This window comes from Poecilia reticulata, chromosome 21 (assembly GCF_904066995.2).
Source record: "Poecilia reticulata chromosome 21, P_reticulata-male-v2, whole genome shotgun sequence".
NCBI lineage: Eukaryota > Metazoa > Chordata > Actinopteri > Cyprinodontiformes > Poeciliidae > Poecilia > Poecilia reticulata.
In genome coordinates this window covers 2383011-2410936 of record NC_088850.1, presented here as the reverse complement: position 1 = coordinate 2410936, position 27926 = coordinate 2383011, and the positions used below count along the sequence as shown (strand labels likewise).

The following is a 27926-nucleotide window of genomic DNA, read 5'->3' as shown; positions in this document are numbered from 1 at the left end:
CTTCCATGGAAGCAGGCGGCCTTCAAACGGTGAAGCTACTAGTAGCAGGAGAACGGAGCTGCACCAAGAAGCTACAAACACTGAATAGAAGGAGAGCTGCCATTGATACAGTTGCAGCCAAGCATGATTTAATGTTACGAAATACAATTTTAGAAAGTTGCTCAAAGTCTAAACTGGTATTGTTGTGCTTATAAGGTGTAAAGTTTACCTTCGACCAAACGCCCCCCAAAGGAAACCCAGCGCCCCCTGAACGCCCCCCGGAGGGCGGTACCGCTCACGTTGAGAACCGCTTGACTGGATTATATTCTGAAGCACAACAAACCTATGAAAATAAACTCGCATTAAGTCATTTTACATTATTTAACATATATACCAGGCAGAATAATCAAACCGTTTAGATCAGAGAACATCTGTGGCACAGCTGTATCTACAGCAATAACAAAAATGCAGTAAAGAAATGATTTATTAGTATTAACTCGGTGAGAAATCACATTTCCAGCAATACAACAGAAAATGCCTAGTGTATTCAATAAAATGCTTATAGAAATCAAATAAAACCATTAGTGGAAGAGAAACGTACCTAAATGCAAAAGTTGTCTTAAAAGCACAGAAAATCTCCACAATAAACTCTACAAAAATACCATTTTAAATCAGTTTCCATTGTCATAAGTGTTTCATAGAGTTCAACATTCACAGCTGAGTAACTTTGTTTTTCCTTACAGTATTCCTGTCATGAAGTGTGTTTTGGAAGTGGTGAGGCAGACGCTGAGACCCAGGTTGAAGTGAAGGAAAGGTGATTTTAATGGCAATAATCCACAAGAAAAAAATGCAAAAATCCTGGCAGCAGAGCGAGAGTGGAAGGCTAAGGCTTGACAACTGGTAGCAATAGGAAAAACCAACAGGAAAAAACTACAGCCAGACTACAAGATAACTCTACACTCAATGAGACAAACGACCAGCACCCGACAAGGAACACAGGTGTCATTAAATACACAGAGAGTAATCAGGGAACGAGACACACCTGGGAACAATCAAGGGGAAAATCAGGACAGCACAGAGACTCACTAGAAACAGACCCTAAAATAAAAACAGAGAAACGTAAATCTCACTTAAATGTGATTTCCATTTGTAATAGGATTTGTCCTCATTTCCTGTCCCTAAAATATCACAACTAGAATGTTTAACTTTAGTGGATTCTCATGTGTTTAAAATTGGTTTCTGGATACATCCAGGTCCAGAAAGTTAACAACTGAAATGTTTATCCTGTGTGGATTCTCATGTGTTCACTTAAACTTGATTTCTGGCTACATCTGTATCCACAAAGATCACAACTGAAAGGTTTTTCCTCTGTGTGGATTCTCATGTGCCTATTTAAATGCGATTGCTGGCTACATCTGTATCCACAAAGATCACAACTGAAAGGTTTTTCCCCTGTGTGGATTCTCATGTGTACATTTAAATACGATTGCTGGCTACATCTGTATCCACAAAGATCACAACTGAAAGGTTTTTCCTCTGTGTGGATTCTCATGTGTACATTTAAATACGATTGCTGGCTACATCTGTATCCACAAAGATCACAACTGAAAGGTTTTTCCTCTGTGTGGATTCTCATGTGTACATTTAAACTTGATTTTCTGCTACATCTGTATCCACAAAGATCACAACTGAAAGGTTTCTCTCCTGTGTGGATTCTCATGTGTTCACTTAAACTTGATTTTTGGCTACATCTGTATCCACAAAGATCACAACTGAAAGGTTTATCCTCTGTGTGGATTCTCATGTGTCTATTTAAACTTGATTTTCTGCTACATCTGTATCCACAAAGATCACAACTGAAAGGTTTTTCCCCTGTGTGGATTCTCATGTGTACATTTAAATACGATTGCTGGCTACATCTGTATCCACAAAGACCACAACTGAAAGGTTTTTCCTCTGTGTGGATTCTCATGTGTACCTTTAAATATGATATCTGACTACATCTGTATCCACAAAGATCACAACTGAAAGGTTTATCCTCTGTGTGGATTCTCATGTGTACATTTAAACTTGATTTTCTGCTACATCTGTATCCACAAAGATTACAACTGAAAGGTTTATCCTCTGTGTGGATTCTCATGTGTACATTTAAATTGTATTTCTGGCTACATCTGTATCCACAAGGATCACAACTGAAAGGTTTATCCTCTGTGTGGATTCTCATGTGTCTATTTAAACTTGATTTCTGGCTACATCTGTATCCACAAAGATCACAACTGAAAGGTTTATCCTCTGTGTGGATTCTCATGTGTCTATTTAAACTTGATTTTACACTACATTTGTATCCACAAAGATCACAACTGAAAGGTTTCTCTCCTGTATGGATTCTCATGTGTGTGTCTAAGGTACTTCTGTTGCTAAATGTGTGTCCACACAATTTACAGAGATGTTCACGTCCTGCTATGGTTCTCGCATGTCCTTTTGATGTTGGATTTCTATTACATATTTCACCATAGTCATCACAAATAAACTTCATTTCAACCTGAACTTTCCTCATTGAGTCTGGGGTTTTCTTTGAAGTAAAGGTTTTAATTTTATCCTCAGAGTTTGGAGAACCTTTAGTGGAATTGCTCACCTTTCTGTCATTTGCCCTGTACTTACTATTTGGTCTGTAATCTGGCAATTGTCCAAGTTGAAAGTGAACATTATTTACATCAGCTTCTTCCTCCTCCTCAATGAGTTCAGTCTCTGATGAGTTGGAATAATCTCCATGATATCGAGTCTTGATAGATTCTGCTGCTTCACGGTGATCTTCTGGTAACTCTCTGTCTTGCATGTGGTGCCGATGAAGGCGAGATGATGGGAGAAACTCTTCATCATCCTCATTCATGGTTGGTGGGAGAGACTCTGGACCTTGTAAGTTAAAACCTGGACCATGTTCTTCTGGAGCATCTTCTTTAAGCAGCAACATCTGCTGAGCATCTGCAGGAACCAATGAAGCAAATTACAAACATAAGAAACCACTGCAGCTTTATATTCACATCATTACTTGAGTTAAAAACCATCCTACGTAAATTTTAGACTTCAGATCGAACTGCCATTTTGTTCGCTCTGAGGCAACACCCCACCAGAAATCAGCATTTTAAGCCTGTTTTTGATAGCATCTCTTCGCCAGCAACAGTGATAACAAAGACCAGTTTAAAGTTGAAGCACTGAACTGAGCTGGGAGAGCCGAACAATCACACAGTCCCTGCCTCCTTGCAGCAGCTTCACCTCTAGCAGCATTTATATAAACCATCTATGTGGCTCATTTTTGGACAAAACTGCACCACAGTATTTGTTAGGTATAAAAGTCACACCACTTGTTTAGCGTATACAAGCTTAATGTAAAACTCAAACGGGTCTGTCACTGTAATACAATTTGCTAGGTACATAATTGTCCCAGAAATTATTAAAATAAACTAAGGGCATCAAATTCATTTCTATTTTGGGTCTAATCAAAATTATGAATGTCCTCAAAGAGCTGGATGTGGTAAAACATGTTTATAAAATCCATTAATAAACCTCTAAAATGTGAAAAAATAGTTTCCTCTGCACTCAATGGATAACTTTTTAACAGTTAAATAAACCTGAACATAATTTCACATTGATTTAGTTTAGCAGTTTTGTGGTCGGTGGAAAAACAAAAAACTATTCTGGCTTTAATCTTCTGAGATCAAAAGTCAAAATTTTGAGAAAAATAGTCTAAATTTTTTACTTTTGATATTAGAATATTAAAATCATAATAATTCTTACATGGTTCTTTACGTTGTTGTGATTGAATGCAGACTTCCCAGACCAAAGTGCCTCTATACCCAGTTTCAGAGCTAATGAGGAAGAGGGTCTGACTCCAACCATCATTTGAACAGTTTGTTCAATCTGGGTGAAGATCAGAAAGATAACCGACTTCAAGCCTAAATGATGAGAGTTATCTAGAAAAAGAAAGCCAAAGACCTGAACATAATCTTCAATGGCTTTAGGAACCAGAGCTCAACTGAACCAAGAGCAGCAGAAAAGCTGAATGTTTCAATGATGAATCAAATTGGAAACGTATATTTGCGTTGGGATTCAGTCACTCTTCCATCAGATAGAAAGCTAATCTGCTAACAAAGACAAACATTTTCTCAACTTTCTGTTAAGAAGATAAACCTCAGAAAGCTGCTCCTGAACAATTACTGATAAGAAAACATACAGACCTAATCTATGCAGCAGGACTTTGGGGTTGAAATCAGCCTCCAGCGTTTTGCCTCGATGCTCCATTTCTTCTAATGGAGACCGCTCCTCTTCACAACCAGAGCGATTGGTCAACTGGTGGTGAGGTCAACTTGTGGGCCCAGCTGAGAGAGACAGGAACCACAAAATGAACCATGTTAAAAAGCTACAAATCATTGTAAAATATAATCTGATTCTATAACTCATCTATTAGGATCTTTAGTTGGTCCCAGTTATTCTCACAGGACAATAGTTGGGTTTCTTAATGTGCAGTATTGTACTTTTTACTTTAGTTCAACAAACAGAATAGAGACATCGGCTAAAGTTTGGTAACCAAAGAAAAAATGTTCAAAGCTTACAGAATAAGTAAAACTAATAATTAAAACTGAAAAATGACTAAATAAATGACATAAACATAGCAGTGGCCTCTGACCCCTACAAGCAACATCCAAAGAGCTGATTTAGACAAAAGCAGTAATTTAAAGCGTGTGGAAGAACTTCATGCATTATTTCATCAAAGTTTTAATTCCACAGCAATATTTCAGCTCACCAGGACGCTGGAGTTCACAGATGATCCCACAACTGATCCTCAGCAGGAAATGGCCGCTCTGCGCCGCACTCAGCTCTTCTTCACCATCCGTTTCTGAAACACACCATCCTGTTAAAATACTGCCTGCTCAACACTTTACCGCGAAGGTACAAACATATTTCAACAAACTATGACAATATTTACAGTTTCTTTTACCATAAAATTATCATCTAATCATGAAAACCAGCACGCGTTGTCCCCGCACGACCCAAGATGGAGAAACAGGAAATCCTATTATTCAGTTTCTTCTTCCTCTTGCGGTTTTTGCGGGTTGGCAAAAAAATAAGCCTTCCGGTGCCGCCACCTACTGGTGAGGAGTGCAGGTAAAATTGGCGATTTTATTCTATTGTCAGAGCGAAAACTATTTAAATTTGGTTAGGACTGTCAGTGTTAGATATTGAAACAAGTACAAAAAACTTTTCTCTCACATATAAGTATTACAAATGTCTATATGTTGTATATCTTAAGTTTTTGAGAAAATATTTTTTTCATAAATATTTAGACGTAAAAGTATCCATACCTTTTGCATACTTAGTTATTTTTATTCAACAGAGCAGTTCATTTCAAATGACAAGAGGAATTTCTTAAGAATAAAAATCCAATCTACATTCTCTGTTTTCAACAGCATTTCAATAATAAATTTTAAATTAGGTGTATATTGTAAAAGCAACATTTTATATTCCTACTTCTGATCAGAAAAACATGTGGTAACAATAAAGATCAATTTAAATCTAGTATTAATCAGAAGTGTGAATAATTTTGAGCCGTAATTATTTTAGAAATATTTCTTTACGCATAGAATGGTGTAATAAAAACACAATTTAACCTTTGTTTGGATTGTTTATTCCAATGAATTTTCAAAAACCAGAATTCCTTTCGATGCACTACATTACCAACAAAGACTAAATTTGGAGCAGAAACATGGTTTTAAGAAAACTTTCAGCTCTTCTAAATGTATGGCTCGATGACAGGAGCAGCCACAATGGATAAGGTGAAATTTTGAGATACTTGTGACAAAGTAATGATCTTTTCAGGAAGGATCAGAGCAGACTACCTGCTAAGTCCCTGAATACTTGAAAAGAACATTTTCATAGGAAAATCACCGTTTTTGACTTAATTATATTTACAGAGTGATTAGGATTTTTTTAAATATTACAAAAGTTGACATTAAAACAAATACAAATAGATTTTTGCAATACATCTAGAAAGCTGAAAACAGCAGGAGGATTTTCTATTTATTTACATTTTAAGAGTCGTAACTAACTGCAGCTTGAAATGGATCCAACCAAATCTCTCAATATTTCACAGACAGCTAGCTACACATGTTTTATTTTATAGATAAAGTGCAGCTGAATTAGCCTCCGGTGATTTAATATGCAGGGGAATTTTTACATGAAGACGCATTTAATTGGCAAATAGTGACCTGTACTTGTTTAGTACTGGTCTTGTTTGGTCTAATCCAAGTTTAGATCCTTAAGAATCTACAGACTAGACGTTTCTCAACCTTTTTCGGGCCAGTGCCCCCCTAGACTTTATCCAGGTCCCTCACCGCCCCCCACCAAAGAATTTGTAGGCTACTTTACACTGACTATTATTGGGGCATGCCATAGCAATGCATGGCAGGCACCTATTGTTCTACACCTAATAGAATGTTTCTTTATTTATTTATTTTTATTCCGTCACCGTTAATGCAGAGGGAGCTATTATTTTTATTGGGATTCGGAGTTACCATGGCGACATGATTCGCAAAAAATGAAAAAATTCCAAAATCCCATTAAAGTCAATGGGAGGAAAAATCAAAAACTTAAAATACCCTATTTTTGAGGAATTTCTGTGTCGTCATAAATTGACGTAGAAATGCCATTCAAATTTCAGTTTGTAGATATGTCCGTGATCTCTTCTAAAGTGAAGACAGTACGTCAATACCAATTACAGTTTGTCCACATCTTGTCTCCAAGCGATCCAAAGTTTTAGATTTTTCATAAAATTAGAGTGTAACTGAAACTAGCTGCCGCTCCGTTAGTGAGAAAAAAAGTGGATTTCGGACCCCTAAATAATTTTTAAATAACCGCCACGCCTACAGGTATGGCTCTATCAATATTGAAGTCAGTCATGACATTCACACGCATGCCTGCTCCCGTAAAATGTATTCAAAATTTCTCTAAGGCTTACTTTTTTCTTTCAAGGTGCTTTAGAGCAAAGTCATCGTAGAGGGTAAATCTGACGCTCTCAAGTGTTTTCCGTACATTTCTGAAAAATTTAGGTGCTCAGCGCACACCGTTTTTCTCTCATCGCTGTTATTACTATGAGTGAGGTAGAGATATGAATCGCAGGACTATCGGAGACGACAAATAGCCCTCTCATACGCTTCAAACGGTTTTCGAATACGTATCACGGTTCCCGAACAGGAAGGAGTTGTTCGGACAGCTTTTTTTAGTGAAACTGGCTGGCTCAAACAGATAGAATTATGTCTCCACCTGTGTGTCTCTCTCACGGCTGGCAGTTGGCAGAGAGGATTAATCACCATAGCAACAGAACACAGGCCACAGCTGCTGATTCAGACTACAAACACGTGGCCACCTCTGTAGTTCTAACTACGGCAAGCACCCAGTTAAAGCAGAGGGCTAGGTTTAACCCCACCACTGTTACACATTGGATCAGAGTGACCATTTAAAATGAAGCTTAATAAGAATTTCAAAATAAAAGCCTTGACCATTTTTACATCATGCAATTGCTCTATTCGTCATTATATAACTGGTGTTACCAAACCACTGTTACACACTGGATTAGTGTGGCCATTTCAAATGATGTTAACTGAAATTTTCAAAATAAAAGCCTTGACCATTTTTACATCAAGCAATTGGTCTGTAGGGACTTACATGACTGTTTTAACCAAACTACTGTTTCACGTTGAATTAGTGTGGTCATATAAAATGGAGCTTACTTATTTTGAAGCTTTTATTTCAAAATAAAAGCTTCAATATTCCTCCAACATTAGTGCACCGCCTATGGTGGTGCAATAATATTAGCATTTTTTATGTTTGTTTTCCTCAGGATAACATTAGCACAAATATTAGCATTTCACTGCCCTCGACTTAGCACTAGCCTTTCACCTAAAGTTAGCTATTAGCTAAATTTCTTATTAATTAGACATGCTTAGTATACTGAATGGAGCAAGTAAAATTAAAACAATATGGTCGTGTTGCTCCACATGCTACTGCCAGCATTTAGGCTAACATTAGCAAATTGGCTAATTTTAGCTTATGCATTAATTTTAACATAATGAAACTTACAAGTACAGCTTAGTCAACATGCTTCTGCCTCTCCACAGGTTTTTACTACATTGCAGTTTTCTTTAGCATTAATGCAAATTTTTAGCATCATAATGCTGGGTTAAAGCCGACGGGCACACTTTGGCATGCCCCGTAAAATTTCTGCAGGAATTTTCTAATTTTATTATTAATAATACCATCACTGTTGTAGATGTTTTGATTTTTATGTTTGTTTCTGTATTTATCATCAAAAATAATTTTCCCGAGAACAAAAATGCCATGGGGATAGAAATTATTTTCACAGGCGTCTACGAAAAATGCAATGAACATTCAAGTTAAAATTGGTAGGCCAAACAGCAGCCAATCACAGTGGAAAAATATTCTTGCTCTTGCCATTTTCTAGTTGTTAAATAAACGAGCAGATAAAAGATGTTCAACATGCCAGTTCAAACTTTGAACTATTTGCAAAACGACTGAGCTCTGCAACATTAAAACATGGATAGAACTGTATCTACATTAATCATAGCTCTTCTTCTCTTCAGTGTTTCTGTGGGTTTCTGGTGGTGCAGCTCTGTGCTGCCTTCAGGAAAGTGGAACATCAGAATATCATCCATAAAATTTCACTCACATGGCATTTATTGTGCAAACCAGAGGTTTCAGTGGAAAAATTAAAGTTCCAGATCCTTTTAATGCCATACAAATATGAGACAGAAACATGGATTATATCTTTATAAATCAACCTATTGATTTAAAGATTAATAGTTTTACTGGACAGAAATTACAAAGAACAAATCTGGTTCTAAATCAAATCCTAATGATTCAAATTGAAAGTGTCATGGAGTCATCAGCCTCATGACATTAACACTGACATGAAAAATAATATTGAAGAAATAAATATATCAAATCTAATTAAAAACATAAATAAGTGATCAGTTATTTACCGTTATGGTCTGGAAGATAATTATTCTCAGTACTAGATATGGTCTCAACAAACCCATGGCACTTCAATATTATTTCACCTTTTATCTGGAAAGTTTCTTGTTTATTCTTGCCATACAGTCCTCTGTATTAATTATTGAGCGAAAGGTCTTGCCATACCAGTTTATTCCTCCGTGTTTACTTTAGTTTCATAGTTTATTCTTGCATTTTGTTCTTCATTTCCATTTAGTTTCCTTTGATTAGTATTGTCCTCTCTTGGATTATTGCTGTGTCCACTTTAGTTTCTTTCCTGTTGCTAGATTTATTTTATCCTTTATTCCCTTTATTCACCATCAGTAATCTTCACTCATCACCTGCTGCGCCTCCTAATTGTCATGTTTCACATCATGTGTCGATTTTTTACTGTTCAGTGTCGGATTCTGTTTTTATGACATAATTCACATCTAGTTTGTCGCTCCGTTTTATGTCTCGCTTCTCCCGTTTCAAAGTTTTGCGCAATGTGCGTCTCATTTGTTGTTTATGTTTTAACTAACTATGGTGTGATGCGTTCAGGAAACGTATCGACGGGTAAAAGGCAGACTGACAGAAACCTTTTAAAACAATGGAAACAATTTCGGTATCCTGATTATTGAAATTTAAAAGTGCTGTGTTGTTCCATCACACCCGCTTCATACCGGACCACTTACAGCACCGGTGTTAACGCTATAAAATGAATGCCCTTTATCGTGAAATCACCCATGGAGGGATTTCTTTATTTAAATGGATTCATTTTTCAGAGGGATACGAAGTAAGGGTATCGTGATTTTAGTAATTACATGTTCATAATAGCGATTTTCTGTTGTCCTTCCATGGAAGCAGGCGGCCTTCAAACGGTGAAGCTACTAGTAGCAGGAGAACGGAGCTGCACCAAGAAGCTACAAACACTGAATAGAAGGAGAGCTGCCATTGATACAGTTGCAGCCAAGCATGATTTAATGTTACGAAATACAATTTTAGAAAGTTGCTCAAAGTCTAAACTGGTATTGTTGTGCTTATAAGGTGTAAAGTTTACCTTCGACCAAACGCCCCCCAAAGGAAACCCAGCGCCCCCTGAACGCCCCCGGAGGGCGGTACCGCTCACGTTGAGAACCGCTAGACTGGATTATATTCTGAAGCACAACAAACCTATGAAAATAAACTCGCATGAAGTCATTTTACATTATTTAACATATATACCAGGCAGAATCATCAAACCGTTTAGATCAGAGAACATCTGTGCCACAGCTGTATCTACAGTAATAACAAAAATGCAGTAAAGAAATGATTTATTAGTATCAACTCGGTGAGAAATCACATTTCCAGCAATACAACAGAAAATGCCTAGTGTATTCAATAAAATGCTTATAGAAATCAAATCAAACCATTAGTGGAAGAGAAACGTACCCAAATGGAAAAGTTGTCCTAAAAGCACAGAAAATCTCCACAATAAACTCTACAACAATACCATTTTAAATCAGTTTCCATTGTCATAAGTGTGTCATAGACTAACACTCACAGCTGAATAACTTTGTTTTTCCTTAGAGTATTCCTGTCATGAAGTGTGTTTTGGAAGTGGTGAGGCAGACGCTGAGACCCAGGTTGAAGTGAAGGATAAGTGATTTTAATGGCAATAATCCACAAGAAAAAAATGTAAAAATCCTGGCAGCAGAGCGAGAGTGGAAGGCTAAGGCTTGACAACTGGTAGCAACAGGAAAAACCAACGGGAAAAAACTACAGCCAGACTACAAGTTAACATTACACTCAATGAGACAAACGACCAGCACCCGACAAGGAACACAGGTGTCATTAAATACACAGAGAGTAATCAGGGAACGAGACACACCTGGGAACAATCAAGGGGAAAATCAGGACAGCACAGAGACTCACTAGAAACAGACCCTAAAATAAAAACAGAGAAACGTAAATCTCACTTAAATGTGATTTCCATTTGTAATAGGATTTGTCCTCATTTCCTGTCCCTAAAATATCACAACTAGAATGTTTATCTTTAGTGGATTCTCATGTGTTTAAAATTGGTTTCTGGATACATCCAGGTCCAGAAAGTTAACAACTGAAATGTTTATCCTGTGTGGATTCTCATGTGTCGAATTAAATGTTTTCTGCTACATCTGTATCCACAAAGATCACAACTGAAAGGTTTCTCTCCTGTGTGGATTCTCATGTGTTCTCTTAAACTTGATTTCTGGCTACATCTGTATCCACAAAGACCACAGCTGAAAGGTTTATCCTCTGTGTGGATTCTCATGTGTCTATTTAAACTCGATTTTCTGCTACACCTGTATCCACAAACATCACAACTGAAAGGTTTCTCTCCTGTGTGGATTCTCATGTGACGAATTAAATCTTTCCTGCTACATCTGTATCCACAAAGATCACAGCTGAAAGGTCTTTCCTCTGTGTGGATTCTCATGTGTCTATTTAAATTTGATTTCTGGCTACATCTGTATCCACAAAGATCACAACTGAAAGGTTTATCCTCTGTGTGGATTCTCATGTGTCTATTTAAACTTGATTTCTGGCTACATCTGTATCCACAAAGATCACAACTGAAAGGTTTATCCTCTGTGTGGATTCTCATGTGTCTATTTAAACTCGATTTTCTGCTACACCTGTATCCACAAACATCACAACTGAAAGGTTTATCCTCTGTGTGGATTCTCATGTGTCCATTTAAATGCGTTTTCTGGCTACATCTGTATCCACAAAGATCGAGCGAGAGTGGAAGGCTAAGGCTTGACAACTGGTAGCAACAGGAAAAACCAACAGGAAAAAACTACAGCCAGACTACAAGATAACTCTACACTCAATGAGACAAACCACCAGCACCCGACAAGGAACACAGGTGTCATTAAATACACAGAGAGTAATCAGGGAATGAGACACACCAGGGAACAATCAAGGGAAAATCAGGACAGCACAGAGACTCACTAGAAACAGACCCTAAAACAAACACACTGAGAAACGTAAATCTCACTTAAATGTGATTTCCAATTGTAATAGGATTTGTCCTCATTTCCTGTCCCTAAAATATCACAACTAGAATGTTTATCTTTAGTGGATTCTCATGTGTTTAAAATTGGTTTCTGGATACATCCAGGTCCAGAAAGTTAACAACTGAAATGTTTATCCTGTGTGGATTCTCATGTGTCGAATTAAATGTTGTTTTCTGCTATATCTGTGTCCACAAAGATCACAACTGAAAGGTTTCTCTCCTGTGTGGATTCTCATGTGTCGAATTAAATGTTGTTTTCTGCTACATCTGTATCCACAAAGATCACAACTGAAAGGTTTCTCTCCTGTGTGGATTCTCAGGTGTTCACTTAAACTTGATTTCTGGCTACATCTGTATCCACAAAGATCACAGCTGAAAGGTTTATCCTGTGTGTGGATTCTCATGTGTCTATTTAAACTCGATTTTCTGCTACACATGTATCCACAAACATCACAACTGAAAGGTTTCTCTCCTGTGTGGATTCTCATGTGACAAATTAAATCTTTCCTGCTACATCTGTATCCACAAAGATCACAACTGAAAGGTTTCTCTCCTGTGTGGATTCTCATGTGTCGAATTAAATGTTGTTTTCTGCTACATCTGTATCCACAAAGATCACAACTGAAAGGTTTCTCTCCTGTGTGGATTCTCAGGTGTTCACTTAAACTTGATTTCTGGCTACATCTGTATCCACAAAGATCACAGCTGAAAGGTTTATCCTCTGTGTGGATTCTCATGTGTACATTTAAACTTGATTTTAAACTAAATCTGTATCCACAAAGATCACAACTGAAAGGTTTATCCTGGGTGTGGATTCTCATGTGTCCACTTAAATTTGATTTCTGGCTAAATTTGTAGCCACAAAGATCACAAATGAAAGGTTTATCCTCTGTGTGGATTCTCATGTGTCTATTTAAATTTGATTTCTGGCTACATCTGTATCCACAAAGATCACAACTGAAAGGTTTCTCTCCTGTATGGATTCTCATGTGTGTGTCTAAGGTACTTCTGTTGCTAAATGTGTGTCCACACAATTTACAGAGATGTTCACGTCCTGCTATGGTTCTCGCATGTCCTTTTGATGTTGGATTTCTATTACATATTTCACTATAGTCATCACAGATAAACTTCGTTTCAACCTGAACTTTCCTCATTGAGTCTGGGGTTTTCTTTGAAGTAAAGGTTTTAATTTTATCCTCAGAGTTTGGAGAACCTTTAGTGGAATTGCTCACCTTTCTCTCATTTGCCCTGTACTTACTATTTGGTCTGTAATCTGGCAATTGTCCAAGTTGAAAGTGAACATTATTTACATCAGCTTCTTCCTCCTCCTCAATGAGTTCAGTCTCTGATGAGTTGAAATAATCTCCATGATATTGAGTCTTGATAGGTTCTGCTGCTTCACAGTGATCTTCTGGTAACTCTCCGTCTTGCATGTGGTGCCGATGAAGGCGAGATGATGGGAGAAACTCTTCATCATCCTCATTCATGGTTGGTGGGAGAAACTCTGGACCTTGTAACTCAAAACCTGGACCATGTTCTTCTGGAGCATCTTCTTTAAGCAGCAACATCTGCTGAGCATCTGCAGGAACCAATGAAGCAAATTACAAACATAAGAAACCACTGCAGCTTTATATTCACATCATTACTTGAGTTAAAAACCATCCTACGTAAATTTTAGACTTCAGATCGAACTGCCATTTTGTTCGCTCTGAGGCAACACCCCCACCGGAAATCAGCATTTTAAGCCTGTTTTTGATAGCATCTCTTCGCCAGCAACAGTGATAACAAAGACCAGTTTAAAGTTGAAGCACTGAACTGAGCTGGGAGAGCCGAACAATCACACAGTCCCTGCTCCTTGCAGCAGCTTCACCTCTAGCAGCATTTATATAAACCATCTATGTGGCTCATTTTTGGACAAAACTGCACCACAGTATTTGTTAGGTATAAAAGTCACACCACTTGTTTAGCGTATACAAGCTTAATGTAAAACCCAAACGGGTCTGTCACTGTAATACAATTTGCTAGGTACATAATTGTCCCAGAAATTATTAAAATAAACTAAGGGCATCAAATTCATTTTTATTTTGGGTCATATCAAAACTATGAATGTCCTCAAAGAGCTGGATGTGGTAAAACATGTTTATAAAATCCATTAATAAACCTCTAAAATGTGAAAAAATAGTTTCTTCTGCACTCAATGGATAACTTTTTAACAGTTAAATAAACATGAACATAATTTCACATTGATTTAGTTTAGCAGTTTTGTGGACAGGGGAAAAACAAAAAACTATTCTGGCTTTAATCTTCTGAGATCAAAAGTCAAAATTTTGAGAAAACATTCAAAATTTTTACTTTGATATTAGAATATTAAAATCATAATAATTCTTACATGGTTCTTTACGTTGTTGTGATTGAATGCAGACTTCCCAGACCAAAGTGCCTCTATACCCAGTTTCAGAGCTAATGAGGAAGAGGGTCTGACTCCAACCATCATTTGAACAGTTTGTTCAATCTGGGTGAAGATCAGAAAGATAACCGACTTCAAGCCTAAATGATGAGAGCTATCTAGAAAAAGAAAGCCAAAGACCTGAACATAATCTTCAATGGCTTTAGGAACCAGAGCTCCACTGAACCAAGAGCAGCAGAAAAGCTGAATGTTTCAATGATGAATCAAATTGGAAACGTATTTTTGCGTTGGGATTCAGTCACTCTTCCATCAGATAGAAAGCTAATTTGCTAACACAGACAAACATTCTCTCAACTTTCTGTTAAGAAGATAAACCTCAGAAAGCTGCTCCTGAACAATTACTGATAAGAAAACATACAGACCTAATCTATGCAGCAGGACTTTGGGGTTGAAATCAGCCTCCAGCGTTTTGCCTCGATGCTCCATTTCTTCTAATGGAGACCGCTCCTCTTCACAACCAGAGTGATTGGTCAACTGGTGGTGAGGTCAACTTGTGGGCCCAGCTGAGAGAGACAGGAACCACAAAATGAACCATGTTAAAAAGCTACAAATCATTGTAAAATATAATCTGATTCTATAACTCATCTATTAGGATCTTTAGTTAGTCCCAGTTATTCTCACAGGACAATAGTTGGGTTTCTTAATGTGCAGTATTGTACTTTTTACTTTAGTTCAACAAACAGAATAGAGACATCGGCTAAAGTTTGGTAACCAACGACAAAATGTTTAAAGATTACAGAATAAGTAAAACTAATAATTAAAACTGAAAAATGACTAAATAAATGACATAACATAACAAACATAGCAGTGGCCTCTGACCCCTACAAGCAACATCCAAAGAGCTGATTTAGACAAAAGCAGTAATTTAAAGCGTGTGGAAGAACTTCATGCATTATTTCATCAAAGTTTTAATTCCACAGCAATATTTCAGCTCACCAGGACGCTGGAGTTCACAGATGATCCCACAACTGATCCTCAGCAGGAAATGGCCGCTCTGCGCCGCACTCGGCTCTTCTTCACCATCCGTTTCTGAAACACACCATCCTGTTAAAATACTGCCTGCTCAACACTTTACTGCGAAGGTACAAACATATTTCAACAAACTATGAGAATATTTACAGTTTCTTTTACCATAAAATTATCATCTAATCATGAAAACCAGCACGCGTTGTCCCCGCACGACCCAAGATGGAGAAACAGGAAATCCTACTATTCAGTTTCTTCTTCCTCTTGCGGTTTTTGCGGGTTGGCAAAAAAAAAAAAAAAAAAAAGCCTTCCGGTGCCGCCACCTACTGGTGAGGAGTGCAGGTAAAAGTGGCGATTTTATTCTATTGTCAGAGCGAAAACTATTTAAATTTGGTTAGGACTGTCAGTGTTAGATATCGAAACAAGTACAAAAAACTTTTCTCTCACATATAAGTATTACAAATGTCTATATGTTGTATATCTTAAGTTTTTGAGAAAATATTTTTTTCATAAATATTTAGACGTAAAAGTATCCATACCTTTTGCATACTTAGTTATTTTCATTCAACAGAGCAGTTCATTTCAAATGACAAGAGGAATTCCTTAAGAATAAAAATCCAATCTACATTTTCTGTTTTCAACAGCATTTCAATAATAAATTTTAAATTAGGTGTATATTGTAAAAGCAACATTTTATATTCCTACTTCTGATCAGAAAAACATGTGGTAACGATAAAAGATCAATTTAAATCTAGTATTAATCAGAAGTGTGAATAATTTTGAGCCGTAATTATTTTAGAAATATTTCTTCACGCATAGAATGGTGTAATAAAAACACAATTTAACCTTTGTTTGGATTGTTTATTCCAATGAATTTTCAAAAACCAGAATTCCTTTCGATGCACTACATTACCAACAAAGACTAAATTTGGAGCAGAAACATGGTTTTAAGAAAACTTTCAGCTCTTCTAAATGTATGGCTCCATGACAGGAGCAGCCACAATGGATAAGGTGAAATTTTGAGATACTTGTGACAAAGTAATGATCTTTTCAGGAAGGATCAGAGCAGACTACCTGCTAAGTCCCTGAATACTTGAAAAGAACATTTTCATAGGAAAATCACCGTTTTTGACTTAATTATATTTACAGAGTGATTAGGATTTTTATTACATTAAATATTACAAAAGTTGACATTAAAACAAATACAAATAGATTTTTGCAATACATCTAGAAAGCTGAAAACAACAGGAGGATTTTCTATTTATTTACATTTTAAGAGTCGTAACTAACTGCAGCTTGAAATGGATCCAACCAAATCTCTCAATATTTCACAGACAGCTAGCTACACATGTTTTATTTTAAAGATAAAGTGCAGCTGAATTAGCCTCCGGTGATTTAATATGCAGGGGAATTTTTACATGAAGATGCATTTAATTGGCAAATAGTGACCTGTACTTGTTTAGTACTGGTCTTGTTTGGTCTAATCCAAGTTTAGATCCTTAAGAATCTACAGACTAGACGTTTCTCAACCTTTTTTGGGCCAGTGCCCCCCTAGACTTTATCCAGGTCCCTCACCGCCCCCACCAAAGAATTGTAGGCTACTTTACACTGACTATTATTGGGGCATGCCATAGCAATGCATGGCAGGCACCTATTGTTCTACACCTAATAGAATGTTTCTTTATTTATTTTTATTCCGTCACTGTTAATGCAGAGGGAGCTATTATTTTTATTGGGATTCGGAGTTACCATGGCGACATGATTCGCAAAAAATGAAAAAAATCCAAAATCCCATTAAAGTCAATGGAGCGAGGAAAAATCAAAAACTTAAAATACCCTATTTTTGAGGAATTTCTGTGTCGTCATAAATTGACGTAGAAATGCCATTCAAATTTCAGTTTGTAGATATGTCCGTGATCTCTTCTAAAGTGAAGACAGTACGTCAATACCAATTACAGTTTGTCCACATCTTGTCTCCAAGCGACCCAAAGTTTTAGATTTTTCATAAAATTAGAGTGTAACTGAAACTAGCTGCCGCTCCGTTAGTGAGAAAAAAAGTGGATTTCGGACCCCTAAATAATTTTTAAATAACCGCCACGCCTACAGGTATGGCTCTATCAATATTGAAGTCAGTCATGACATTCACACGCATGCCTGCTCCCGTAAAATGTATTCAAAATTTCTCTAAGGCTTACTTTTTTCTTTCAAGGTGCTTTAGAGCAAAGTCATCGTAGAGGGTAAATCTGACGCTCTCAAGTGTTTTCCGTACATTTCTGAAAAATTTAGGTGCTCAGCGCACACCGTTTTTCTCTCATCGCTGTTATTACTATGAGTGAGGTAGAGATATGAATCGCAGGACTATCGGAGACGACAAATAGCCCTCTCATACGCTTCAAACGGTTTTCGAATACGTATCACGGTTCCCGAACAGGAAGGAGTTGTTCGGACAGCTTTTTTAGTGAAACTGGCTGGCTCAAACAGATAGAATTATGTCTCCCCCTGTGTGTCTCTCTCACGGCTGGCAGTTGGCAGAGAGGATTAATCACCATAGCAACAGAACACAGGCCACAGCTGCTGATTCAGACTACAAACACGTGGCCACCTCTGTAGTTCTAACTACGGCAAGCACCCAGTTAAAGCAGAGGGCTAGGTTTAACCCCACCACTGTTACTCATTGGATCAGAGTGACCATTTAAAATTAAGCTTAATAAGAATTTCAAACTAAAAGCCTTGACCATTTTCACATCATGCAATTGCTCTATTCGTCATTATATAACTGGTGTTACCAAACCACTGTTACACACTGGATTAGTGTGGCCATTTCAAATGATGTTAACTGAAATTTCAAAATAAAAGCCTTGCCCATTTTTACATCAAGCAATTGGTCTGTAGGGATTTACATGACTGTTTTAACCAAACTACTGTTTCACTTTGAATTAGTGTGGTCATATAAAATGGAGCTTACTTATTTTGAAGCTTTTATTTCAAAATAAAAGCTTCAATATTCCTCCCACATTAGTGCACCGCCTATGGTGGTGCAATAATATTAGCATTTTTTATGTTTGTTTTCCTCAGGATAACATTAGCACAAATATTAGCATTTCACTGCCCTTGACTTAGCACTAGCCTTTCACCTAAAGTTAGCTATTAGCTAAATTTCTTATTAATTAGACATGCTTAGTATACTGAATGGAGCAAGTAAAATTAAAACAACATGGTCGTGTTGCTCCACATGCTACTGCCAGCATTTAGGCTAACATTAGCAAATTGGCTAATTTTAGCTTATGCATTAATTTTAACATAATGAAACTTACAAGTACAGCTTAGTCAACATGCTTCTGCCTCTCCACAGGTTTTTACTACATTGCAGTTTTCTTTAGCATTAATGCAAATTTTTAGCATCATAATGCTGGGTTAAAGCCGACGGGCACACTTTGGCATGCCCCGTAAAATTTCTGCAGGAATTTTCTAATTTTATTATTAATAATACCATCACTGTTGTAGATGTTTTGATTTTCATATTTGTTTCTGTATTTCTCATCAAAAATAATTTTCCCGAGAACAAAAATGCCATGGGGATAGAAATTATTTTCACGAAAAATGCAATGAACATTCAAGTTAAAATTGGTAGGCCAAACAGCAGCCAATCACAGTGGAAAAAATATTCTTGCTCTTGCCATTTTCTAGTTGTTAAATAAACGAGCAGATAAAAGATGTTCAACATGCCAGTTTAAACTTTGAACTATTTGCAAAACGACTGAGCTCTGCAACATTAAAACATGGATAGAACTGTATCTACATTAATCATAGCTCTTCTTCTCTTCAGTGTTTCTGTGGGTTTCTGGTGGTGCAGCTCTTTGCTGCCTTCAGGAGAATGGGACATCAGAGTATCATCCATAAAATTTCAATCACATGGCATTTAATGTGCAAACCAGAGGTTTCAGTGGAAAAATTAAAGTTCCAGATCCTTTTAATGCCATGAGACAGAAACATGGATTATATCTTTATAAATCAACCTGTCTATTGATTTAAAGATTAATAGTTTTACTGGACAGAAATGACAAAGAACAAATCTGGTTCGTAATCAAATCCTAATGATTCAAATTGAAAGTGTCATGGAGTCATCAGCCTCATGACATTAACACTGACATGAAAAATAATATTGAAGAAATAAATATATCAAATCTAATTAAAAACATAAATAAGTGATCAGTTATTTACCGTTATGGTCTGGAAGATAATTCTCAGTACTAGATATGGTCTCAACAAACCCATGGCACTTCATCAATATTATTTCACCTTTTATCTGGAAATAGTGTCTTGTTTATTCTTGCCATACAGTCCTCTGTATTAATTATTGAGCGAAAGGTCTTGCCATACCAGTTTATTCCTCCGTGTTTACTTTAGTTTCATAGTTTATTCTTGCATTTTGTTCTTCATTTCCATTTAGTTTCCTTTGATTAGTATTGTCCTCTCTTGGATTATTGCTATGTCCACTTTAGTTTCTTTCCTGTTGCTAGATTTATTTTATCCTTTATTCACCATCAGTAATCTTCACTCATCACCTGCTGCGCCTCCTAATCGTCATGTTTCACATCATGTGTCGATTTTTCACTGTTCAGTGTCGGATTCTGTTTTTATGACATAATTCATATCTAGTTCGTCGCTCCGTTTTATGTCCCGCTTCTCCCGTTTCAAAGTTTTGCGCAATGTGCGTCTCGTTTTTTGTTTATGTTTTAACTAACTATGGTGTGATGCGTTCAGGAAACGTATCGACGGGGAAAAGGCAGACTGACAGAAACCTTTTAAAACAATGGAAACAATTTCGGTATTCTGATTATTGAAATTTAAAAGTGCTGTGTTGTTCCATCACACCCGCTTCATACCGGACCACTTACAGCACTGATGTTAACGCTATAAAATGAACGCCCTTTATCGTGGTATCACCCATGGAGGGATTTCTTTATTTAAATGGATTCATTTTTCAGAGGGATACAAAGTAAGGGTATCGTGATTTTAGTAATTACATGTTCATAATAGCGATTTTCTGTTGTCCTTCCATGGAAGCAGGCGGCCTTCAAACGGTGAAGCTACTAGTAGCAGGAGAATGGAGCTGCACCAAGAAGCTACAAACACTGAATAGAAGGAGAGCTGCCATTGATACAGTTGCAGCCAAGCATGATTTAATGTTACGAAATACAATTTTAGAAAGTTGCTCAAAGATTAAACTGGTATTGTTGTGCTTATAAGGTGTAAAGTTTACCTTCGACCAAACGCCCCCAAAGGAAACCCAGCGCCCCCTGAACGCCCCCGGAGGGCGGTACCGCTCACGTTGAGAACCGCTAGACTGGATTATATTCTGAAGCACAACAAACCTATGAAAATAAACTCGCATGAAGTCATTTTACATTATTGAACATATACACCAGGCAGAATAATCAAACCGTTTAGATCAGAGAACATCTGTGGCACAGCTGTATCTACAGCAATAACAAAAATGCAGTAAAGAAATGATTTATTAGTATTAACTCGGTGAGAAATCACATTTCCAGCAATACAACAGAAAATGCCTAGTGTATTCAATAAAATGCTTATAGAAATCAAATAAAACCATTAGTGGAAGAGAAACGTACCTAAATGCAAAAGTTGTCTTAAAAGCACAGAAAATCTCCACAATAAACTCTACAAAAATACCATTTTAAATCAGTTTCCATTGTCATAAGTGTTTCATAGACTTTAACACTCACAGCTGAAAAACTTTGTTTTTCCTTAGAGTATTCCTGTCATGAAGTGTGTTTTGGAAGTGGTGAGGCAGACGCTGAGACCCAGGTTGAAGTGAAGGAAAGGTGATTTTAATGGTAATAATCCACAAGAAAAAAATGTAAAAATCCTGGTTGCAGAGTGAGAGTGGAAGGCTAAGGCTTGACAACTGGTAGCAACAGGAAAAACCAACGGGAAAAAACTACAGCCAGACTACAAGATAACTCTACACTCAATGAGACAAACGACCAGGACCCGACCAGGAACACAGGTGTCATTAAATACACAGAGAGTAATCAGGGAACGAGACACACCTGGGAACAATCAAGGGGAAAATCAGGACAGCACAGAGACTCACTAGAAACAGACCCTAAAATAAACACAGAGAAACACAAATCTCACTTAAATGTGATTTCCATTTGTAATAGGATTTGTCCTCATTTCCTGTCCCTAAAATATCACAACTAGAATGTTTATCTTTAGTGGATTCTCATGTGTTTAAAATTGGTTTCTGGATACATCCAGGTCCAGAAAGTTAACAACTGAAATGTTTATCCTCTGTGGATTCTCATGTGCCTATTTAAATGTGATTGCTGGCTACATCTGTATCCACAAAGATCACAACTGAAAGGTTTATCCTCTGTGTGGATTCTCATGTGCCTATTTAAATTCGATTGCTGGCTACATCTGTATCCACAAAGATAACAACTGAAAGGTTTATCCTCTGTGTGGATTCTCATGTGTACATTTAAATGCGATTGCTGGCTACATCTGTATCCACAAAGATCACAACTGAAAGGTTTTTCCTCTGTGTGGATTCTCATGTGTACATTTAAATGCGATTGCTGGCTACATCTGTATCCACAAAGATCACAACGGAAAGGTTTCTCTCCTGTGTGGATTCTCATGTGTTCACTTAAACTTGATTTCTGGCTACATCTGTATCCACAAAGATCACAAATGAAAGGTTTATCCTGGGTGTGGATTCTCATGTGTACATTTAAATTTGATTTCTGGCTACATCTGTATCCACAAAGATCACAGCTGAAAGGTTTATCCTCTGTGTGGATTCTCATGTGTACATTTAAACTTGATTTTCTGCTAAATCTGTATCCACAAAGATCACAACTGAAAGGTTTCTCTCCTGAATGGATTCTCATGTGTACATTTAAACTTGATTTCTGGCTACATCTGTATCCACAAAGATCACAACTGAAAGGTTTATCCTCTGTGTGGATACTCATGTGTACATTTAAACTTGATTTCTGGCTACATCTGTATCCACAAAGATCACAACTGAAAGGTTTCTCTCCTGTGTGGATTTTCATGTGTACATTTAAACTTGATTTTCTGCTACATCTGTATCCACAAAGATCACAACTGAAAGGTTTATCCTGGGTGTGGATTCTCATGTGTCTATTTAAATGCGCTTTCTGGCTACATCTGTATCCACAAAGATCACAGCTGAAAGGTTTATCCTCTGTGTGGATTCTCATGTGTACATTTAAACTTGATTTTCTGCTAAATCTGTATCCACAAAGATCACAACTGAAAGGTTTCTCTCCTGAATGGATTCTCATGTGTACATTTAAACTTGATTTCTGGCTACATCTGTATCCACAAAGATCACAACTGAAAGGTTTATCTTCTGTGTGGATTCTCATGTGTACATTTAAATGTTGTTTCCTGCTACATCTGTATCCACAAAGATCACAACTGAAAGGTTTATCCTCTGTGTGGATTCTCATGTGTACATTTAAATGTGATTTCTGGCTACATCTGTATCCACAAAGATCACAACTGAAAGGTTTATCTTCTGTGTGGATTCTCATGTGTACATTTAAACTTGATTTTCTGCTAAATCTGTATCCACAAAGATCACAACTGAAAGGTTTCTCTCCTGAATGGATTCTCATGTGTACATTTAAACTTGATTTCTGGCTACATCTGTATCCACAAAGATCACAACTGAAAGGTTTATCCTCTGTGTGGATACTCATGTGTACATTTAAACTTGATTTTCTGCTACATCTGTATCCACAAAGATCACAACTGAAAGGTTTCTCTCCTGTGTGGATTCTCATGTGTACATTTAAACTTGATTTTCTGCTACATCTGTATCCACAAAGATCACAAATGAAAGGTTTATCCTCTGTGTGGATTCTCATGTGTACATTTAAACTTGTTTTTCTGCTACATCTGTATCCACAAAGATCACAACTGAAAGGTTTATCCTGGGTGTGGATTCTCATGTGTCCACTTAAATTTGATTTCTGGCTAAATTTGTAGCCACAAAGATCACAACTGAAAGGTTTCTCTCCTGTATGGATTCTCATGTGTGTGTCTAAGGTACTTCTGTTGCTAAATGTGTGTCCACACAATTTACAGAGATGTTCACGTCCTGCTATGGTTCTTGCATGTCCTTTTGATGTTGGATTTCTATTACATATTTCACCATAGTCATCACAGATAAACTTCGTTTCAACCTGAACTTTCCTCATTGAGTCTGAGGTTTTCTTTGAAGTAAAGGTTTTAATTTTATCCTCCGAGTTTGGAGAACCTTTAGTGGAATGGCTCACCTTTCTGTCATTTGCCCTGTACTTACTATTTGGTCTGTAATCTGGCAATTGTCCAAGTTGAAAGTGAACATTATTTACATCAGCTTCTTCCTCCTCCTCAATTAGTTCAGTCTCTGATGAGTTGGAATAATCTCCATGATATTGAGTCTTGATAGATTCTGCTGCTTCACGGTGATCTTCTGGTAACTCTCCGTCTTGCATGTGGTGCCGATGAAGGCGAGATGATGGGAGAAACTCTTCATCATCCTCATTCATGGTTGGTGGGAGAGACTCTGGACCTTGTAAGTTAAAACCTGGACCATGTTCTTCTGGAGCATCTTCTTTAAGCAGCAACATCTGCTGAGCATCTGCAGGAACCAATGAAGCAAATTACAAACATAAGAAACCACTGCAGCTTTATATTCACATCATTACTTGAGTTAAAAACCATCCTACGTAAATTTTAGACTTCAGATCGAACTGCCATTTTGTTCGCTCTGAGGCAACACCCCACCGGAAATCAGCATTTTAAGCCTGTTTTTGATAGCATCTCTTCACCAGCAACAGTGATAACAAAGACCAGTTTAAAGTTGAAGCACTGAACTGAACTGGGAGCGCCGAACAATCACACAGTCCCTGCCTCCTTGCAGCAGCTTCACCTCTAGCAGCATTTATATAAACCAGCTATGTGGCTCATTTTTGGACAAAACTGCACCACAGTATTTGTTAGGTATAAAAGTCACACCACTTGTTTAGCGTATACAAGCTTAATGTAAAACCCAAACGGGTCTGTCACTGTAATACAATTTGCTAGGTACATAATTGTCCCAGAAATTATTAAAATAAACTAAGGGCATCAAATTCATTTTTATTTTGGGTCTAATCAAAACTATGAATGTCCTCAAAGAGCTGGATGTGGTAAAACATGTTTATAAAATCCATTAATAAACCTCTAAAATGTGAATAAATGGTTTCCTCTGCACTCAATGGATACCTTTTTAACGGTTAAATAAACCTGAACATTATTTCACATTGATTTAGTTTAGCAGTTTTGTGGTCAGTGGAAAAACAAAAAACTATTCTGGCTTTAATCTTCTGAGATTAAAAGTCAAAATTTTGAGAAAAATAGTCTAAATTTTTTACTTTTGATATTAGAATATTAAAATCATAATAATTCTTACATGGTTCTTTACGTTGTTGTGATTGAATGCAGACTTCCCAGACCAAAGTGCCTCTATACCCAGTTTCAGAGCTAATGAGGAAGAGGGTCTGACTCCAACCATCATTTGAACAGTTTGTTCAATCTGGGTGAAGATCAGAAAGATAACCGACTTCAAGCCTAAATGATAAGAGTTATCTAGAAAAAGAAAGCCAAAGACCTGAACATAATCTTCAATGGCTTTAGGAACCAGAGCTCCACTGAACCAAGAGCAGCAGAAAAGGTGAATGTTTCAATGATGAATCAAATTGGAAACGTATATTTGCATTGGGATTCAGTCACTCTTCCATCAGATAGAAAGCTAATTTGCTAACACAGACAAACATTTTCTCAACTTTCTGTTAAGAAGATAAACCTCAGAAAGCTGCTCCTGAACAATTACTGATAAGAAAACATACAGACCTAATCTATGCAGCAGGACTTTGGGGTTGAAATCAGCCTCCAGCGTTTTGCCTCGATGCTCCATTTCTTCTAATGGAGACCGCTCCTCTTCACAACCAGAGCGATTGGTCAACTGGTGGTGAGGTCAACTTGTGGGTCCAGCTGAGAGAGACAGGAACCACAAAATGAACCATGTTAAAAAGCTACAAATCATTGTAAAATATAATCTGATTCTATAACTCATCTATTAGGATCTTTAGTTAGTCCCAGTTATTCTCACAGGACAATAGTTGGGTTTCTTAATGTGCAGTATTGTACTTTTTACTTTAGTTCAACAAACAGAATAGAGACATCGGCTAAAGTTTGGTAACCAACGACAAAATGTTTAGAGCTTACAGAATAAGTAAAACTAATAATTAAAACTGAAAAATGACTAAATAAATGACATAACATAACAAACATAGCAGTGGGCTCTGACGCATGCGTGAAGCTGACACCCCACCCACGTCAAAAAATCCAGCAAATAGTCTGAATGGTTAGTGCTCTGTTTGTGCCGTTAAAATTTTCGTTTGTGCAGTTTTGGTTTCTGAGATATTAAACATTATTTTTTAGGTCATCTAGAGTTCACCATCCCCCCATATCTCTCCAAAACAAACCAAAGTGGGCTAGTTCGTTAGTGCTCCGTTTGTGCAGGTTTGTGCCGTTAAAATTTTCGTTTGTGCAGCTTTCGTCTTTGAGATATTAAAAGTTATAATTTTGGCCGATGACGTCATCATCCCCCCATATGCTCCAAAACAAACCAAAGTGGGCTAGTTCGTTAGTGCTCTGTTTGTGCAGGTTTGTGCCGTTAAAATTTTCGTTTGTGCAGTTTTGGTTTCTGAGATATTAAAAGTTATAATTTTGGCCGATGACGTCACCGTCACCCTATCATGTTCCAAATCAAACCTAAGTGTGGGCTACTTCTTGTAATTCTTCAGATTCTCAGCTGTTGTACAATGTGTACATTTTGTTTTGAACTTCAATAAAGACTTAGAACAAGAAAAAATGTGTCTCATTTCAAGAAATGTTTTAAGATAGCAATGTTTTTTCACGAACGTAGCGTTCTCTCCACAATAATTGAATCCTGCTAATAAAGGACATGCAGCCTGACCCTAACGTAATGTGTATAACCTGTTCAACTGTGCTTTGATTTCGGAGGTGGTCTGAAGAATTATATTCACATTGTTGATGTACTGTCTGCTGATTATGCAGCAAACGTGTAAAAAAATTACATGAGCCTATAAAGGCCAATTTGCTAGTTGCTTGAGCAAAGTTTTTGCCGAGTAAAACGGAAATGTGTCATTATTTCAAAGTTCATCCAAGTAATGTACTTAATATTTAGTAAATATATTTTCAATGCAACGACTTTCATTTCATCCAATTTCTTACATTAAATGTGTATGGGCTTCAAGGAGACATGTTTTGCGAACTTTGACATAGTTCTCACACAACTGGGATTGGCTCCACCCACACTGTAGTGAGCCTCCTCCTGCCCCCTCCCCCCGATCTTGTTTTGCAGAGCAAGTGTAATTTCAACCTCTCGTTAATATTCTAGCGGTCTCAAATCGTTTTGAATAAGTCATTTTTGGAATGTTTTCAACCCCGATTTTGATTTTTGAACAAGGTAAGTAAATTAATGCTCAACTAGCAAATTGGCCGTTATAGGCTCATGTAATTTTTTTACACGTTTGCTGCATAATCAGCAGACAGTACATCAACAATGTGAATATAATTCTTCAGACCACCTCCGAAATCAAAGCACAGTTGAACAGGTTATACACATTACGTTAGGGTCAGGCTGCATGTCCTTTATTAGCAGGATTCAATTATTGTGCGCTACGTTCGTGAAAAAACATTGCTATCTTAAAACATTTCTTGAAATGAGACACATTTTTTCTTGTTCTAAGTCTTTATTGAAGTTCAAAACAAAATGTACACATTGTACAACAGCTGAGAAACTGAAGAATTACAAGAAGTAGCCCACACTTAGGTTTGATTTGGAACATGATAGGGTGACGGTGACGTCATCGGCCAAAATTATAACTTTTAATATCTCAGAAACCAAAACCCCCCATATGGAGCATATGGGGGGATGATGACGTCATCGGCCAAAATTATAACTTTTAATATCTCAAAGACGAAGGCTGCACAAACGAAAATTTTAACGGCACAAACCTGCACAAACGGAGCACTAACGAACTAGCCCACTTTGGTTTGTTTTGGAGAGATATGGGGGGATGGTGAACTCTAGATGACCTAAAAAATAATGTTTAATATCTCAGAAACCAAAACTGCACAAACGAAAATTTTAACGGCACAAACCTGCACAAACGGAGCACTAACCATTCAGACTATTTGCTGGATTTTTTGACGTGGGTGGGGTGTCAGCTTCACACAGCTGCCTCAGCCCCCTACAAGCAACATCCAAAGAGCTGATTTAGACAAAAGCAGTAATTTAAAGCGTGTGGAAGAACT

At 37.2% G+C, this 27926-nt stretch overlaps 4 protein-coding genes across 4 annotated transcripts; all 4 read right to left on the bottom strand.

Annotated features, from left to right (window-relative positions):
* Positions 1 to 445: 445 nt before the first annotated feature.
* Positions 446 to 5354, bottom strand: LOC145549767 (uncharacterized). The gene is made up of 3 exons (XM_081602539.1): positions 4781 to 5354; positions 4215 to 4355; positions 446 to 2961 (listed from the first exon to the last, which is right to left on the bottom strand). The coding sequence occupies exons 2-3, from the start codon at positions 4276 to 4278 to the stop codon at positions 1259 to 1261; spliced, it is 1767 nt and encodes a 588-aa protein (XP_081458665.1). The 5' UTR covers positions 4279 to 4355; positions 4781 to 5354; the 3' UTR covers positions 446 to 1258.
* A 4963-nt stretch (positions 5355 to 10317) lies between these two features.
* Positions 10318 to 11918, bottom strand: LOC145549837 (uncharacterized). Its single transcript, XM_081602796.1, has 2 exons — positions 11901 to 11918; positions 10318 to 11842 (listed from the first exon to the last, which is right to left on the bottom strand). The coding sequence occupies exons 1-2, from the start codon at positions 11916 to 11918 to the stop codon at positions 11129 to 11131; spliced, it is 732 nt and encodes a 243-aa protein (XP_081458922.1). The 3' UTR covers positions 10318 to 11128.
* On the bottom strand, positions 11740 to 15755 carry LOC145549768 (uncharacterized). The gene is made up of 4 exons (XM_081602540.1): positions 15660 to 15755; positions 15465 to 15557; positions 14891 to 15031; positions 11740 to 13640 (listed from the first exon to the last, which is right to left on the bottom strand). Exons 3-4 carry the CDS (start codon positions 14952 to 14954, stop codon positions 12193 to 12195), a joined length of 1512 nt encoding a protein of 503 aa, XP_081458666.1. The 5' UTR covers positions 14955 to 15031; positions 15465 to 15557; positions 15660 to 15755; the 3' UTR covers positions 11740 to 12192.
* Positions 15756 to 21324: 5569 nt separating this feature from the next.
* Positions 21325 to 25571, bottom strand: LOC145549718 (uncharacterized). Its single transcript, XM_081602398.1, has 2 exons — positions 25434 to 25571; positions 21325 to 24180 (listed from the first exon to the last, which is right to left on the bottom strand). Exons 1-2 carry the CDS (start codon positions 25495 to 25497, stop codon positions 21806 to 21808), a joined length of 2439 nt encoding a protein of 812 aa, XP_081458524.1. The 5' UTR covers positions 25498 to 25571; the 3' UTR covers positions 21325 to 21805.
* Positions 25572 to 27926: the final 2355 nt, after the last annotated feature.